The sequence below is a fragment of the Histoplasma capsulatum genome, assembly GCF_000150115.1.
Source record: "Histoplasma capsulatum G186AR genomic scaffold supercont2.4, whole genome shotgun sequence".
NCBI classification, from domain to species: domain Eukaryota; kingdom Fungi; phylum Ascomycota; class Eurotiomycetes; order Onygenales; family Ajellomycetaceae; genus Histoplasma; species Histoplasma capsulatum.
The window spans coordinates 236,576-253,332 of record NW_025544804.1 but is presented as its reverse complement, the minus strand read 5'-3'; the positions used below and the strand labels follow the sequence as shown (position 1 = coordinate 253,332).

Sequence of the window (16,757 nt, the reverse complement as noted above, 5' to 3'; positions counted from 1 at the left end):
CGTGAGACGATTGGGTGGGGACGCTGAAAGATAAAAAATAATACTAATATCACCCGGATATTGCCCGAAAGTGGGAGAGTCTGAAAGCTTCCAAGTGGTGATTTCAGGGAGGATTAATCATATTGTTTTTGATCGGTCTAGATGGGAGTCGAGAGGGGGCGCATTTCTGTTGTACAGCAGAGGGGGAATTTTGAAGAAAGAAATCGAAATCAAAACCACAGGTCCACAGAAGAGCACCCAATAGAAACACAGGATGAAACAGGAACGAAAAGAGAAGGAACCAAAAAAAAAAATTATACACAGATAAGACTCCAGACACATGTTTGGGCTTTTTGCTAGCCCCGCTTCCCATTTTGTTCCCACAAGAATATACACATATCTTTGTAAAAAAGTTCACAAAACTAACCCCAATGGCTGTTGTCCGGGCAGATTTCTCACTCTATTATTCCTCCAAGACACGCGTGACAAGGCCGGTCGCGACAGTGCGGCCTCCCTCACGGATGTTGAATCGCTGGCCGGCCTCAGCAGCCACGGGGCGGTGTGTCTGGAGGATCATCTCGACGTTGTCACCAGGCATAACGAGTTTGCTTTCATCTGCTCCACTAGGGAAGCTGAGATGGGCGGCTTCGTCTATAATCAAACGGGTTAGTTAATTTCGTGAATCAGGCGAGTTGAAAGGAAACAGAAAGAGAGATAGAGAGGAAAAGGAAAAAAAGAAAGGATTATGAAAAGGGGTCCCATTTTGACATACCAGCTGTGCGGATGAACATTTGAGGACGATAGTTCTGGCCGAATCCGGTTCGGCGACCACCCTCAGCTTCGGTCAGGACATACATCGACACCAAGAACTTGTCGTGGGCCTTGACGCTGCCAGGAACGGCAACTACCATACCACGGCGGATATCTTCACGCTTGATACCACGCAATAAAAGACCGGAGTTGTCCCCAGCTCTAGACTCGTCACAGGATTTCTTGAAAGTTTCGATATCAGTTACCTTCGTCCTGATGGGGGTGGAGCCGCCCCCAATTAGCTCGACTTCTGAATCCTTCTTGAGGACACCGCGCTCAACACGACCGGAGGCAACGGTTCCACGGCCGGAGATAGAGAATACTTCCTCAACGGACATCAAGAAAGGTTTTTCGGTATCACGTTGTGGTGTGGGGATCCAAGTATCAACAGCCTCCAGCAATTCATCAATTTTCTTTTCTCCCAACTCAGGCTCACGGCCTTCCATGGCGCAAAGGGCAGAACCAAAGATGATGGGTGTCTCTTCACCCTCGAAGCCGTAGGTGTTTAAGAGCTCTCTCATTTCTAACTCGACAAGCTCCAACATCTCCTTGTCCTCAAGGGCGTCGACTTTGTTCACGAAAACGACGATCTTTTGGACACCGACCTGTCGGGCAAGGAGCAAATGCTCACGTGTTTGAGGCCTAATAGATACGTTTCCGAATATTAGTATCATCATGCTCTCAGAAACAAGGGGGCCTAAAAAGCATAAAACCCTCAGCAGTCCCTCGCGGCGTCTTACATTTGGCCGTCAGCAGCAGCAACAACGACAATAGCACCATCCATGTTTGCGGCACCCGTAATCATGTTCTTGATGTAATCAGCGTGGCCAGGACAGTCGACGTGCGCGTAATGTCTTTTGTCGGTTGAATACTCGATATGGGAGGTAGAAATCGTAATTCCACGCTTCCGCTCCTCAGGCGCTCTGTCAATAGCTCCATATTCCAGGAAGTTTGCCAGCCCTTTCTCGGCTTGGCGTTTGGTAATAGCAGCGGTCAAAGTAGTCTTTTACATTCAAATATTAAAAGTCAAAGTTAGAAACAGGACATAATCGCCCAAGAAATTTAGGAAATGAAGAGAAATCTAACCTTTCCATGATCGACGTGGCCGATGGTACCTAAAAACAATATTCTAAGACAATGATACATGCAATGATAAACATCAAAAATAGACGAGATTTTACTCACCGACGTTAACGTGGGGCTTCGATCTCTCAAAAGCCGTTGCCATTCCTCTGAAGGCTGTCCGGTCCTGGAGAAGGGCATGACGGATTGGGTTGACACCTCTAGGTCTTTGCAGAGCGAATCTGCCAGTCCGCAGCAGGGCGCTAACAGATCTGGAAATATTAGCCATCTTGACAGTCCTTGGCAATCCTTCAATGGGGCGAGTTGGTGAAATTGACAAGAGGTGATGAATGCAAATTGATTTGGCCTTGATCGAGATATTTTCCCTCGTCCAAAAAGTTGGCGGCCAAAAGTTTTTCGGGAGGTGCTTAGTCATCGATGGTGCTTGGCTTCGAAGCTTCCCCGATCAAAGATGTGCTCTGAAGCCTCATACTATACAAAGCCAGAAAGAGGAGATGGAGCATTTCATCGTGTATAGAACTTCTATGATATCTCGTATAGAGCTTCTATGTATAGGTTCATCATTTGAAGGCTAGCGCTGTCCGAATAGTTGAGCGTGTTGATTCGGGGCAGCTCTTCTTTGGCATCTATCATACTAGTATTTACTGTACAGTGCAATTAATCAGGTCCAGCCGCTCTTGGTCATATCCATGGATACGTCTTTCAGGCCTGCAATATAATATATAATACAAGTTCCCTCTTCGCAAGCACGTCATGGCTGCTTCGACTTTTCAGCATATATAGTAAGTCGTCCCAGCAATGTCCCTTCCATTTTCTTAGTCTCCACCGCACCCATCTCCGCAATCTGTTCTTTTATCGTTTTAACAAGCTCTCGCGCTTTCTCTGGGGCAGGTAGTTTCTTCTTCCTCTTATCCTTCTGCAACAATATGAATTCCACTTTCTTCCCTTTCTCGAAATAGCTCTCCACCATTTTCATTCGATGTGTGAGGTCATGGCCATCAATACCCCAGTTCAGCTCGACCTGCTTTAGCGAATGGCTGGGGTCCTTGGGCGCTTTCGATTTCGCCTGTAGTTTTTGCTGCAATTGCCCCTTGCTTGTGATTTTACAAATAGCGGGGCGTTCGGCGGTTTCGGGAGCAACCTGGAGAAGAACGTTTACGTAGCGATCAAAGGTGTGTAATGCAGCACCTAACGGTATTGGGTCGCCAAGTGATCCGTCCTCGTTCACTATCTGTACCCTCCGTGCGGGAATCGCTTCGTCCTTTATGAGACCATTGTGGTCCTTGCCATCTTTGGCATCCTTCTGTGGCCCGTATGTCCGCTGGAGATTTGCTGGGCGGGGTTGCGGTCGGCGTATTGTCTGGGGTTCCGCGCGGGGAGCCAAAGGCTGGTGCTGTCGAACGGGTTGGAAACGATAACATCTTGTCTGTTGCTCAGCGAACCGGATGCCTTGGGAATCTGCTGATGGTAGGAATATTTGGCGGAGCGTTTGCGTGGTTCTGACGAGGCTGCGGACACGATTCGCGGTTCCTGCCATGACTTGTAAGATGCTACATGTATCTATTATAGAAAAAGTTGGGCGAAGGCGACTTCGAGCCTGTAGCATAAGTTAATAGTTATGTATCAGCACACGGGCCACAAGGAACGCAAAACAGACAAAACACCAGCCTACCTTGCAGAGCTGCTAGCTACTCCAAAGCAAAAGGTGTTTAAATAATGCCAGAAGCTGAAAGATCAGATGGCCCTGTCAATGACACTGACTTCAAGAAATTTTGGTTAGCCACAACTCTGGCTATGTAACTGCGCCACATATTTCTAAAAAATTCCGGTGAACTCAACTTGGCAACATCTCGACAGTTTTCTTCTCCTTTTTCAACTCCTTTATCGCCCAAGTCCATGTGCTTCACGCCAACCACTGTTTGGAGCTCATTCGTTTAGCCCAACAGTATTCTAATGTGGTGTGCTTGCGATTAACTAGGATCTATGATCTCCTTGAAGGCTTAGTCTCTCGCCCCTTCGTTGCCGTGGCTTGCCTCCGCATGCATCAAACTCCGATTTCCCTTATTACGGTCCCTTTCTTCGTGTGTTAGTTAGTATCTACATCCTCTCGATGTCAACTGGTGTACACGCTCGTGCTCGCGTCGGAATCTGGTCATATTTTCCCTTTGGCTCGAGCCCTAGGCGTCGATCCACTTCCCTTCCAGCGAAGGCCACCCGTGATCAATTTGAAAAACCAGGGAGGCATTCTGGAGATCCTCACCGCAGCTCCAAAAAATTTGGTTTTCGGGACACGTTCACAGTTGCCACGATGACGCAAAGTCAGAGAACGAGATATATTAAGACCGGGGGGATAATTGCTGTTCTATTACTGTTCCTCTACGTACTTCTCCCTGGCGGTCAACCTTCCCCGAGCTCAATCAAAACCCCCGTGTCCAACTCAAAGTGTACAAAACCATATGACTCCACGAAGCCCTTGATCCAATACGCGTTGATGATCGATGCTGGAAGCACTGGCTCCCGAATCCACGTGTACCGTTTCAACAATTGTGGGCCCACGCCGGAACTCGAACATGAGGATTTCAAGATGACAGAGAAGAAGAAGGGTGGTGCTGGACTCAGCTCCTACGCTGATGATCCAGAGGCAGCCGCAAGGAGCTTGGATCCTTTGATGGAGGTTGCCCTGAAGTCGGTTCCTAAAGAATACCAGTCCTGCTCTCCAGTCGCAGTAAAAGCCACGGCCGGCTTGAGATTCCTGGGTCCAGAGACTAGCGATAAAATTTTAGATGCGGTGAGGAACCGCTTGGAAACCGTATATCCATTCCCTGTCGTCTCAAAGGAAAACGGTGGTGTTGAAATCATGGACGGCAAATATGAAGGGGTGTATGCCTGGATCACCACCAATTACCTGCTTGGAAATATCGGTACCAAGGAGCGCACACCTACAGCCGCAGTTTTCGATCTTGGAGGAGGCTCAACACAAATTGTTTTTGAACCAACCTTCAAAAGCGCAGGTGGATTAACGGAGAAACTGGCTGAAGGTGACCATAAATTTTCTTTGGATTTTGGAGGCCGACACTTTGACCTTTACCAGCACTCGCACCTTGGCTTCGGGCTCATGAAAGCAAGAGATGCCATCCACAGAGCTATTGTGGAGGCCAAACACGAGTCTAGCCCAACCGATCAATCGTGGCTCTCCAAGACATTGGTCAATCCATGCCTGAGCGCTGGAACGTCGCTCACCGTGAATGTAACAATGGGGAATGGACATCCACTTGGTGAGGTTGTCGAAATCAAGATGATCGGTCCGAAAGACATATCCTCCGCAGCTCAATGCCGAGGAATCGCAGACAAAATCCTCAAGAAGGATGCAGATTGCAAGTTGGCACCGTGTTCCTTTAACGGCGCCCATCAACCCCCGCTCCAGAAGACCTTTGCCAACGAAGACCTGTTCATCATGTCGTATTTCTACGACCGCACAGCTCCGCTCGGAATGCCGGAATCGTTTACTCTTCGAGACTTGCAGGATTTGACTGCAGCAGTCTGCGCGGGTCAAAGCAACTGGGGTGTTTTCGAAGGGATTGGGGATGCTATCAATGAACTCCAGGAACGCCCGGAGCACTGCTTGGACCTTTCCTTTATGCTATCTCTCTTACATACCGGATACGATCTCCCTCTGAATCGGCAAGTTAAAATTGCGAAAAAAATCAACGGCAACGAACTTGGATGGTGTTTAGGTGCGAGGTAAGCAATCTTGTGTAATATTCCTTCTATCCATGTTTACGGGGGAAAATGTAAGTTAACACAATCCAATAGTTTACCTCTTCTGAACAAGGTATCAGGCTGGCAATGCCGTGTCAAACAGGTCTCATAAACCGACATCTTATAGATATAGATTTTTTTAACGTGATTCTAATAATGAACGTTGCACTTTTCACCCTCCTCCCCTGCTTTTGCAATTATCATTTTCTCTTTTGCGCTGGCTCGGGAAATGAGTTCATGCATGATATTTTTGTGTACTTGGGACTGTTTGTCCGGCTCCAACCTTCCGTTTTTTAATCCCGCTTCTCTTTGTATTTGAATATTTTCTTCCTCTTTTTTTCTTCCTTTTTCACCTTCGAACCGATTCACTTTCTTCTTCCGCGTTGTTTTTTCCCCAGCCGCATCATTATACGTCGAATGTATAATTATTTACACAGAATTTTGGTCGTTTTGGGATGCCCGTCCGATATATATTTCCGTTCTTATAAGGTGGCGTAATTTTTCCTTACTCCAGCTAACAATACATTGAATTCGTCAATTTCTGATAAGCCTTTCTTTCATTGACCTAGCTAGGGTAGTGTTGTCGATGTTTTTTGACCATGTGTTGTTGAACTCGTATTCTAGATTAACCTGGAGCTCGATGGGCTCCACATATATTATTCAAAAGGAGCTGCCAACTTCCACGAGAAGGACCCATGGCGGATTCGATCTCTGATCGTGTTGCACAACAAGACAAACTCAGGAGAAGCTGGCATCCATCCGACCAGGAAACGGCCACCGTCAGATAATATTCCAAGTGGTGGGTGGGTTGGTCGGGGAGTTGGAACTGCTGCTTGAACATCGAAGCCCAGCTAGCGGAAACCAAACCACCCAAGCCCCCAAAATAGCTTGCTGCATCGGCCGCAAAATATCGGCATAGTTGTTATTGTTCTTCATATTTTTTCTAAGGCTAATGCAGTCAGAGACGGTGACAGCCTTCACCTCACTAGTCTATCCTTATGTTCAGTTATTTTCTCTTACATTTCTCTATTCATAACCAAGTCATCCTTGATGAAGAGACTTCACTATATTATTCTGGAGCTAGCCCTCAAGAGCGTCCGTGCCCCACAATTACTCATGCAATACTAAGCAGTCCCTTGTCACTTGAACAGATGTGTAAGAATTACAACATCTTACCTTCTCGTCTCAACAGTGGTGGCCCCAACACCAAGTGCCTCTTGGAAAAAGCATTCCATGAATAGCGCCTACCACTACGCCATCCAAACCCCCAAAGTATCAGCGTGTGATACAGGCATCCAAGGCAGTTTTTTAAACCATTAGTTAACATATTTCACTGCGACCTTGGGCCACACCAATGACGTTGACTCTTTTAGCATGTGATATGACACTCCTATTATGGACTTATGCCTCAGCCATCAACTTGCTCATACGTGAAGAAACAATGACTGGAGCGGTCAAAACAGATTGATTTTCACTCATGATCACTGAATATCTAGATATATGAACGTATGAAGGTCGAAGCCGCACTATTCTAATTGGTGCTCACCACATCAGGCTATATCAGGGCCGTGGTGAATTACGTGATCGTTTACGAGACGGCACATTCTTTAGACAACCCAAGAGTGGGAACAAAACGGCCGAGAAAATGCGGGGAGACGATGTTTCAACAAGTCTCCTGCACCACTGGCTCAGCGGGGGTGAAAAGAAATTCCCCCACTTGGAAAACAGAAAGATCTCCCACATGCGCCTCGTGACGTACACAGGATTGGAAAACGGCCTATGGACATGAAGCGACGTTGGGATGTCCCCGTTCAACCGGGTATATTATATATATATATGCGTTCGAGCAACTGTGATTTTCAATATGTGTATCATACTTCTCTTTGCCAATCAAACCAAAAAGATCATCAACGAATCGATATACAGCATAGACATCCCCAATGTGCGGCATTACGGCAAGTATTGCCCTGCCTCTAGGCCGTGGGTCAGGAGATGCTAGTGGTAGCACCCACCCCACTGTTGAGTCTCTGACTTGCAAACTTCAAGCATCGCTTGAGAAAATAAAACACCGTGGACCGGATGGCTCTGGCGTTTGGGTCAACGTGGATGGCAGTGTTGGACTTGGTCATTGCCGACTTTCCATCAACGATCTGACCCCCAGCGGCGCGCAACCGCTCTCCAGCGATGACGGGCAAATCCACGCCATTGTCAACGGCGAGATCTACGACTTTGACCGTCTACGGGACATATGTGCCACAACTCACGGCTATAAATTCCATGGTCAAAGCGACAGCGAACTCGTCCTAGCTCTCTACAAAATCTACGGCTGTCCGGAGTTTTTCAAACACCTACGGGGTGAATTTGCATTTGTGCTCTACGACAGCCGCGAGGGATGCGAAAAGGTGATTGCTGGGAGAGATAGGTTTGGAATTAAACCACTGTATTGGACGACTGTTGGTGATAGAATACTGCTGGCAGCGGAGTCAAAAGCGTTCTTGCCGTTAGGCTGGAAGCCCGAATGGGATGTTGCGTCTATTGTCGAGAGCGGTTGGAGTGTTGACGACAGAACATATTTCAAAGGTGTCAAAAAGGTGCCACCGGGACATTGGCTTGAAATATCCAAAACGGGGGTTGAAATACATCAATACTGGGATTCAGCCTATGTAGACAAGGTAAAGAACCATTCCTGATTGAAATGGCCAATTATGAAGCTCACAACAGCATAGACCAAACCTGACGCGCGGAGCATTGATGAAATGGTAATTCAAGTCCGCGAGCGGCTGGTTGAGGCGGTCCGGCTGCGACTTCGCGCGGACGTTCCTGTTGGCGTATATCTATCAGGCGGTATCGACTCTTCTTCTATTGCAGGAATCGCAACGCATCTTGCGAAACAAGACCATGTCAAAATCGGCAGCCAAGCAGCAACGAGAGTGGCGTGCTTTAGCGTGGAGTTTCCAAAGAAGTCGGGCTATGATGAGTCGGGTACGTGACCCCGTTCGAACAATAAAAGTTTATGACCGATGATTGACACCACATTTCTACAGATGTCGCTGATCGGACAGCCAAATGGTTGGGGGTTGAATCTATTAAGAAGGTCGTTGACGAAGCCACCCTAGCGGAAAACTTTACTGACGCGGCATACCATTGTGAACACCACAATAGCGATCTCAACTTTGTCGCGAAGTTTGCATTATCGACGCTTCCACAAGAGAATGGGGTCAAAGTTGTCCTCACAGGTGAGGGAGCTGACGAACTCTTCGCGGGATACGCCTACTTTCCGCAGGACCTCCTGCTGGAACCGGACCAAACTCAACCGGACTCACTACTCTCATCGGGTGAGTTCCACCAGCAGCTGCGAAAGAAAGTCTTTGACGAGACAAACGCTATTTTCCGCATGTTCGGAGTCCCCATTCACGGTGGAAACGGAGATGATGAATTTCTTTCTGACGCCAACGGCTGCACAATGCCTAGGGTAATATCGATGATGGCACAACCATCTGCAGAGATTTACTCATCATGGACACGCGACGGTAACCATGCGTACGATATCAGGAAGACGGTAATGGCATCGCATTCACGTGAAGTCCGGGCCAAGATGCGCTCAACATGGCATCCGCTGCACACATCCCTCTACATGTGGAATAAAAGCGGCCTGCCCAACATTATCATCCCAGGTTTGGGAGACCGCGTCGAAATGGCCCACAGTGTTGAGGGACGCACACCATTCCTGGATCATATCCTCACTGAGTACGCGGACGGTCTTCCCCCAAGTGTCAAAATCGCCTATACCCCCAAACAAGCGACGGCGGCTCTCCAGAACGGCGAACTTTGGGACCATGCCGGTTCGGTCCTGCAGTCGATGACAGAGAAATGGATCCTGCGTGAGGCGGTTCGGCCGTACATTACGGACGAGGTATACCGAATGAAGAAACGACCGTTTATGGCGCCTGTAACCTGGCCCAAAAAGGGGCCCCTGCACTGCTTGTTTGAAAAGCTATTGACTCGTGATGCTGTTGAAAACCTGGGCTTTGTCGATTACAGTGTAGTCGAACGGGCCCTAGGTCGAGCATTCGGTGATAACGCAGATAGAACGGCGTTCCGTACATTAATATGTGCTGGTTCGTGGGTTGCTCTTTCACAACGGCTGGGTGTCAAAAGGGCAGAGGAGGCGGACAATATTCGTTGAGGAGGAAAGTTGGGACCACATTCTATTTATTATTCCTACTATTTATCTAGTGAGCTAGTGGCAGTTCGATGGAATGAGAAGATTTCTGAGAGTGGTATGATACGCCTGTTAGGACGAGTTACTACTGTGAAGCTTTGAGGGCCGGGAGGGAGGAGGAAGCGCATGCGTTCCAGGGCTAGAATTTCTAAGCTTTATGAAGCTGGCCGAACCAAGAATTGGCTATTATTGATAAACGATATCCAGGTGTTTGAAACGTTAAAATTCAGCTTGGAGCCGCCGTGGCCAGTGGAAGACTGAAAAAGTAATACTTCGTTTGATCCTTAAAACACTGGGATGAAACCGTCGTTTGAAGGCAAAACACTTCGCTTCCATCAAATGCCCGCTCGTAAAGTTTGAATCAATAGGAGAATAATCTGGGACTACTTTTTTTTTTAAATAAAATTGGAAATTCACCATAATATCAAAGGTGATGAACCAATAAAGAACCAAGGATCGAGCAGAAAATATACCAGCCAAACAACGCCTCTATGCATTGTTTTCTGCACCGGGCTCATATTTGCTCATCTGCTTAAGACTCCACGGCCCGACCAGCGGACAGTGGGCAGTAATATTTAAGTATAGATAGATGTATGTACGAGAACTTTTCCATCAGTTCCAGCCAATAACCCCCTCGGCAACTCTCAGACCCGTCGCACTAACAATCGACATCCGCCGCCCTATCATGCCCGTTTCGCACGCATCAAGCCGCAACTTCCAGTTTACTGAGCCATGGTTATTCTGATCAGGTATCAGCTTCATGCTGGCTAGAGTGGTGGGCGAGATGTCCTCGAGATCCTCCCAGCGTGTGAGATTCTGGAGCGGGAAACGGTGGAGGGGAGGGACTCTGTCTCGGTGCTGCGAGGGTGTCAGGTCGCCGTCAGGGCTATGAAGGATTGCTAGCTGTTAGGTGCTGTGGAGCAGGCTGTAGGTTTCCCCCGGGGATGAACTCCTGCTGAAAACATACTGTATTTCAACCCAACAGTCCCGAAAGGCCTCTACGGGACAGGGTTGGGTCTGCTCTTGTTCTAATGGCCCGTTAGCTGGCCTTTTGATAGAGAAATGGATCCCCTCCGCTCCGGCAGAGCGATGTTCTTGAAGAGTGATCTGGTAGTCGACTGGAGCATTACTTTCTTCCGGGTTTACGGGACGAAGAAAGACCGTGGCTCCTCCTTTGCTGGTTCTAGCGGAAGAGCCGTTGCACATGTTCTAATATGGGACCGTTTAATAGCCTCTGCCTCTGCCTTGTCGGAGTGTGCTTTGGGTACAGGGATGAGGATTCACTGCAAGAAAGGCCTTACATCCGTGATATTGGGAGTGTAGTTTCGTGTAGTTAAGTTGATTCCGGCAATTGAATGGAAAAGGTCATAAACCACATTCATACAACTATCCTGGGTATTTATATAAATATATACTCCTGTACCAACCAGCTTCTCAGGTTGTCCGCCTTGACCCCCTTCAATCCATGGATCCATCATTTCAAACAGTTTGAATATTGTGGGGTCGTTTGAGCATATTCCTGAACTTTATCTGAAATCACTTACGCAAAGTGAGCAAATTATCTGCATTCTGACTGGAGAAACGCCCCGAGCCGACTCCTGGCTCCATGAAGTATGTTTTCAACCACCAATGCTGAATAATATACAGTGTAGATAATTTCGTTTCATTTCCCCTTCCTTAGAGTGTCTTTTGTACACCATTTTTTAAGATATCTTCGTGCACACAAGCCACATACCATCTTCTGCTCATTTGGTTCACGGTCTCTGCCCGCTCAGCCACCCCGAGACAGCCATGGCCCAGAAGTACTTGCTCCCGCGCCTCCCTTATGCCTACAATGTAAGTGAGCGCTTTTGCCCCACCTCACCTCATGTCTTCTGCGGCAGGGGCTAAATCGGGATATCAAACGCCTCCCTTTTCGATACAAGGCTCTCGAGCCGGTCATCTCCGCACAAATCATGGAGCTTCACCATGCGAAGCATCATAACACCTATGTGACGAACCTCAACAAGGCGCTTCAGGACCGGGCGGCAGCGCTGAAGGCTGGAAATAAGGTTGATATTCAAGCGATCATCAATTTCAATGCTGGCGGACATATCAATCACACACTACTCTGGCAAAGCATGGCCCCCGCTAACGCCCCTGAAGCCAAGGTTGAAGCCGCGCCGAGATTATGGGAGGCAATTCGTCAACAGTGGGGAGAAGATGCTGGTGCATTTCGGAAGAAATTTAACGAGGCGTTATTGGGAATTCGTGGAAGTGGATGGGGTTGGTTGGTCCGTGAGGGAAATCAGGGGCCTCTGGCTATTGTAACCACCCATGATCAGGATATCGTTGCGAAGCACCAAGTGCCTATCTTTGCAGTAGACATGTGGGAACATGCATATTATTTGCAGGTGAGGCTGGATTTGGGCATTATATTATCTATCCTTTTGTTATTGAAGTTTTGTTTCATTTCTAAAACTGACAGCAAATTCTTTCTGTGGTGATTTGCAGTACCTGAATGGGAAGGCCGCTTATGTCGAGAATATTTGGAATGTCATTAATTGGAAAGGAGCAGAGGAGCGATACCTTGGAGAGAGCACCGACAGCTTTGAGGACCTCAAGGCGTTAATGTAGCTGGTTCGATTGCCCATATAGAAAAACCGAACGAGAACATTTTCATGTCAATTACAGTTCATATATTCAAGAAATCTCATGCCATGTATCATGTATGTCCAGTACATACATGTACGTACAATTGATATATAACTTGGCAGCCAAGAAAGACAAAACAAAGAAAAGAGCTAGCGAAGATGCTCTGATAATACAAATGAAATTTTGATGCCGCACGCGAACACCTACTTGTGAAAGCAGGACAAGATCCGAACAGAGTTCCCCGTAAATGGAATCACCGAACTAACAGAATGTAAGGCTTTCGGTTATGTAGCTTTGATCTGCTGTGGATAATTGCGCAACTACGCCCTCGTAGTCGAGCTGGCGCTGGCTGCTGGCTTATCTGGACTGGTAGCTTTCTATTTAAGTAAGGCTATTCCTGGAAAGCATCAAAGCCTAGCTTCTGTGTCGATCCGGCAGCAGAGTTATAGGAGGTTAATTCCACCTGGTTCCTTTTGATCCAATTTATGTGTAAGTTGCCCCTGAATAACGACAATAGGATGAATGGTCGTTAACAGCTCTTCCCTTTTTGCAATGCAGTACGTCAAGCTGGGCATTCACCCTCCTTTTTGCGGCATACGAAAATTTATTTTGATCCGATGGCGGTTTCCTCTGCTAATTGTAAGGGGAAGAAAATATATCCGTTTCACCAAGTTTGTTTAATCAACTGGGAAGTTCGGCGGCCTGAGAGGGAACTTTATCTGTCTCCTGTTTGAAGGAAGTTTACTTCTGTATTGGCTTGGTTAGACTTCGTTATTGAGGCAAGGGTAGGACCAGAACAGGGGACATGGGTGGAGGAGTCGGCGCAGACAGAGAGACTTGAAAGAAAATGAAGAATAACCCGATGTATTCAAGGGAAATGAAAATATCAATGACAGTACTTCTCCATGATAGCTCTGAATGAACTATCCTGCAGAAGCTGGGTAGCGGTTGGCCGCTTCCGGGGATGGCAACTGAATCCTAGAGTCATGATAGGAAGTATATGTTGTCGTTCAATAGGGTCTGATTCGGGATGCGCGCGTGCTTTGATTGCCGAAAGTAGGAATTTAGGATGTGGCTTGGTATCAGGGCCATACCAACTACCGCGGGTCTCTTCATAGTAGAGATATAAGCCTTCCACTCCTCAGGCAGAGGACCAAGTATTTCGACCATAAATGTCACTAGCCCGCCACCCCTCGAAATGGTGAAAGGGACAAAGCCAAGGTAGAGTTCCGCGAAAATGCACATGTAGCTCCACATGTCACAAGCAAAAAGGTAGGAGGCTTGCCATGAAGACGATCTGGCAAGCAGTACATTGAGGGTGGGTGGCCTTGTGGTGTTGGTGGTGGTGGCGGTGGTGTAGTTGAATCACCGAGTTTGTGTGAGGCCAAAATCACCAAGATAGAAGGAATCTGCGCGTAGATTCTCGGGCACTATTAATGGCTTAACTAACTCTCCTGGTTTCCAAAGTCCTGCGTCATGTGGGATGGCTCACTTGAGCGGCCGACCGAGAAGCCTGTATTTTGTAGCCCGCCTGGAATCACACCACATGTAGTTATGATCGTTTAGGTATGTAAAGTATGTCAGTACTGTTGCAAAAGGGGTGGCACGCGGGAGTTACACACCGCGATGAACGATTCCACCCTTGTGTAGGCTTTCCAAGGCCTCAAGCAGCTGGTGAGAAGCAGACATGCGAGTGGACATTGACTACCGCTTGACATATAAACTCTCAAGCTGTGGCCCCCTCAAGAGGAAACACTAGGACTCGGTGGATCGATTAACTTCCAGGAAGGAAGAAGGTTGCCACAGATAGCAAAAGGCGAGAGGTATCCTGTACACTCCCATGGATTTCATCCTGCATTTGATATTCATGTTGCGAGTCCCCCACAGCCATACTTTGAGAGCCACATCCCTCTTACTTTTGAAGATCATAGGCCATCCAGACTGTGGACGACCCTCCTTGGCCAAGTTTATGGTCTATATGATAATCTTTGGTTAAGTACTTCCCCGATGCGAACTGGACAAAACACATGGGGAGTTTCTCTGATATTGTATTTCTCGCAAGGCTCAGCAAGCTCGTCAACATCATCCTCCTCCTCACGGTCGGTTTTTGCAAAATGGCCAAGATCAACGGTGTTGCTATCTTCGGGGTACTGGGACATCATCGCTGTTCTCGTTGCAACCGGCCCACCTCGTGTAAAAGACATAGCGGAAACGTCCATCTTAGATGTTGTGGAGGGAGCATTATGAAGCATGTCGACGGGAAAAGCCCACCATACTACCTCTTGTTGATCAAGACTCTGCTTTTGCTCTCTCATCACTCATTGGATGCTCATGCTTCCCGCTTAGCCTTGCTGGCTAACACGCTGAACTCAAATTTCCAACATGCAAGCCTTCTCGATGGTCTAGTGGTGATGATTTCTGCTTGTCATTCCGTCCAATAAGACTGACGTTCATTTTTAGGAGGGGCAAGCTTTGTGTAGAGACTAATTCGGAATTATGACTAGGCCAGACGACTGTCAAGACTCGAGCAATGCTCTGAAAAGTGCTATCTATTCAAGAGGCGCAGAATGAGACTTTTACAGTAAGTGGGACAAAATACATTGCGTTCATAGATAGGAGGATATGCCACCCACCTCATAAGAAGGTGGATTCCTAAAGAAAAACTCCCAAGAGACCGGCGAGCGCAGTGTCCAAGAAGTAATGAATTACCAAAGTATTAAATCGTGAAACTTTCCGTAATACATAAACAGAAAACAAGGGGTATAAAATAAATAAAACTTTTGCAGGTTGCAACACGATGCAAAGAAGAGAATAAATGTATGCAAAAATCGTAAGAGATGGCATATTCTAGAATAAAAGCATACTGATGTCAGAAGAGTTTTTTGTGGAGGTGAAAGTGGGATAATTCATTCAAGGAGGAACCTCTTCAATGGTTGGTCGTTGATTTTCGGGTTTATTCCCCATGAGGACGTTCATTACACTCGTGTTCTGTTGTGGTTTTGGATGTGGAATGCTTGCAGATTGTGTACTTTCATCTTCATCGTATGATATGGTAGCTTCGTTGTATGTGTCAGCATCAGAGTCAGCGTCATGCCCTTGCTCTTCGAGCACACCGAGACCAAGGTTCTGAAATGGCATAAACTTGTTAGCTGCGCTCCGAGAAAAGGCTCTACATTCGAATTCCCTATGGTTATGATGGCGTGTCCTTGTAGAGGAAAGTAATACATATACAAAAAGAAAGAAAAGGTACCATTTCAATGTATTGGCCCTCTACTTCACTGTCGTCGCTACAATCAAGCTCCACTCCAGCTGCATTCTCGGTAGCCATCTTCTTTTCTAAGACTTCGTTTGCGGCTCTCAGTTCAGGGAGGAAGGAAGCCAGTCGACTTCGCAGCGTGGAGCCATTCAATCGACGTATGGTGGGTTTGAAGTGAGGTGGTCGAGGTGCAACTGAAATGATGTCGCTAGCGCCAGATCTGTCGGCGATGTCACTGTCCTCTGGTTCCGACTCGCCGCCAGACGAGGATGATGATGAGGAAGGAGAAGACGAGGAAGAGCAGGCAGAAGACATAGGTGATTCGGATTCCCCGCTCGACGAAGTTTCGTCCTCAAATTGTTGGTTCGTGGGTGAGCGAGAACGATGAGTTAGTGGTTGAGGCTCGACCGCATCGTTACCTTGGCTATCGCCCTTATCGCTGCAGTAGCCGGTGTCGCAATTTGAACTATCGCTCGGACAAGCTATGGTATCAGAACAACCCATGAGCTTGGATCTCTTTAGCTGGGACCGGGGCTTCGTGGTGGAATCATCATCATCCTCGAGGCACCTCTTCTTGATCGGTTGGGTGGCAAAGCCAGCCATGATTGGAAGGGCCTTGATATTAAAGAATCATATTCTCAGACTTGTCTGAGTGGAGGGGGAGGTATCATTGATAGATTGAAGAGTGATGTTTTTGACTCTCGAGTCAAGCTTTCGAAGATTGGAAGAATAAAACGCACGTGCAACCCGATCCGGAATGTCAAAGCCCTAACCCTAATTATGATGTTAACTTCCAAAAACTGCAAATTGTCAACAGCTCACGAGTGAAATTTAAAATGAATCAATTCTATTGTTCTTATTTCTTGCCGATTTGCACTCGGCAGTGTGAGCTGATTGTGAGGGCATGCTTGATCACGCATTATTTCCGTGCCTGCATATCACGTGGCACATTCCTCTCATCCATGGCGGCCTTCGTGGCCTTCGCGGCCACGCCATGACAGCGGATAGTTCTTG

The 16,757-nt window shown here is 47.5% G+C and overlaps 8 protein-coding genes across 8 annotated transcripts; 3 read left to right on the top strand and 5 right to left on the bottom strand.

Annotated features, from left to right (window-relative positions):
- Positions 1-99: 99 nt before the first annotated feature.
- HCBG_03184 (elongation factor Tu) lies at positions 100-2,216 on the bottom strand (the record flags this gene model as incomplete). Its single annotated transcript, XM_045430233.1, has 5 exons — positions 100-630; positions 752-1,431; positions 1,530-1,792; positions 1,876-1,904; positions 1,975-2,216. The coding sequence occupies 5 exons, from the start codon at positions 2,138-2,140 to the stop codon at positions 443-445; spliced, it is 1,326 nt and encodes a 441-aa protein (XP_045288376.1).
- A 407-nt stretch (positions 2,217-2,623) lies between these two features.
- Positions 2,624-3,409, bottom strand: HCBG_03183 (uncharacterized protein; the record flags this gene model as incomplete). The annotated part of the gene is made up of 1 exon (XM_045430232.1): positions 2,624-3,409. One exon carries the CDS (start codon positions 3,407-3,409, stop codon positions 2,624-2,626), a length of 786 nt encoding a protein of 261 aa, XP_045288375.1.
- Positions 3,410-3,770: 361 nt separating this feature from the next.
- Positions 3,771-5,743, top strand: HCBG_03182 (guanosine-diphosphatase; the record flags this gene model as incomplete). The annotated part of the gene is made up of 2 exons (XM_045430231.1): positions 3,771-5,613; positions 5,686-5,743. The coding sequence occupies 2 exons, from the start codon at positions 4,181-4,183 to the stop codon at positions 5,741-5,743; spliced, it is 1,491 nt and encodes a 496-aa protein (XP_045288374.1).
- A 1,828-nt stretch (positions 5,744-7,571) lies between these two features.
- HCBG_03181 (asparagine synthase) lies at positions 7,572-9,817 on the top strand (the record flags this gene model as incomplete). The annotated part of the gene is made up of 3 exons (XM_045430230.1): positions 7,572-8,303; positions 8,358-8,613; positions 8,676-9,817. The coding sequence occupies 3 exons, from the start codon at positions 7,572-7,574 to the stop codon at positions 9,815-9,817; spliced, it is 2,130 nt and encodes a 709-aa protein (XP_045288373.1).
- A 648-nt stretch (positions 9,818-10,465) lies between these two features.
- HCBG_03180 (uncharacterized protein) lies at positions 10,466-11,331 on the bottom strand (the record flags this gene model as incomplete). The annotated part of the gene is made up of 3 exons (XM_045430229.1): positions 10,466-10,739; positions 10,821-11,062; positions 11,281-11,331. The coding sequence occupies 3 exons, from the start codon at positions 11,329-11,331 to the stop codon at positions 10,466-10,468; spliced, it is 567 nt and encodes a 188-aa protein (XP_045288372.1).
- A 297-nt stretch (positions 11,332-11,628) lies between these two features.
- HCBG_03179 (superoxide dismutase) lies at positions 11,629-12,469 on the top strand (the record flags this gene model as incomplete). The annotated part of the gene is made up of 3 exons (XM_045430228.1): positions 11,629-11,689; positions 11,779-12,246; positions 12,347-12,469. The coding sequence occupies 3 exons, from the start codon at positions 11,645-11,647 to the stop codon at positions 12,467-12,469; spliced, it is 636 nt and encodes a 211-aa protein (XP_045288371.1).
- A 904-nt stretch (positions 12,470-13,373) lies between these two features.
- HCBG_03178 (protein kinase) lies at positions 13,374-14,739 on the bottom strand (the record flags this gene model as incomplete). The annotated part of the gene is made up of 5 exons (XM_045430227.1): positions 13,374-13,597; positions 13,938-14,018; positions 14,110-14,191; positions 14,381-14,461; positions 14,488-14,739. The coding sequence occupies 5 exons, from the start codon at positions 14,737-14,739 to the stop codon at positions 13,374-13,376; spliced, it is 720 nt and encodes a 239-aa protein (XP_045288370.1).
- A 617-nt stretch (positions 14,740-15,356) lies between these two features.
- HCBG_03177 (uncharacterized protein) lies at positions 15,357-16,346 on the bottom strand (the record flags this gene model as incomplete). Its single annotated transcript, XM_045430226.1, has 2 exons — positions 15,357-15,613; positions 15,738-16,346. 2 exons carry the CDS (start codon positions 16,344-16,346, stop codon positions 15,398-15,400), a joined length of 825 nt encoding a protein of 274 aa, XP_045288369.1.
- Positions 16,347-16,757: the final 411 nt, after the last annotated feature.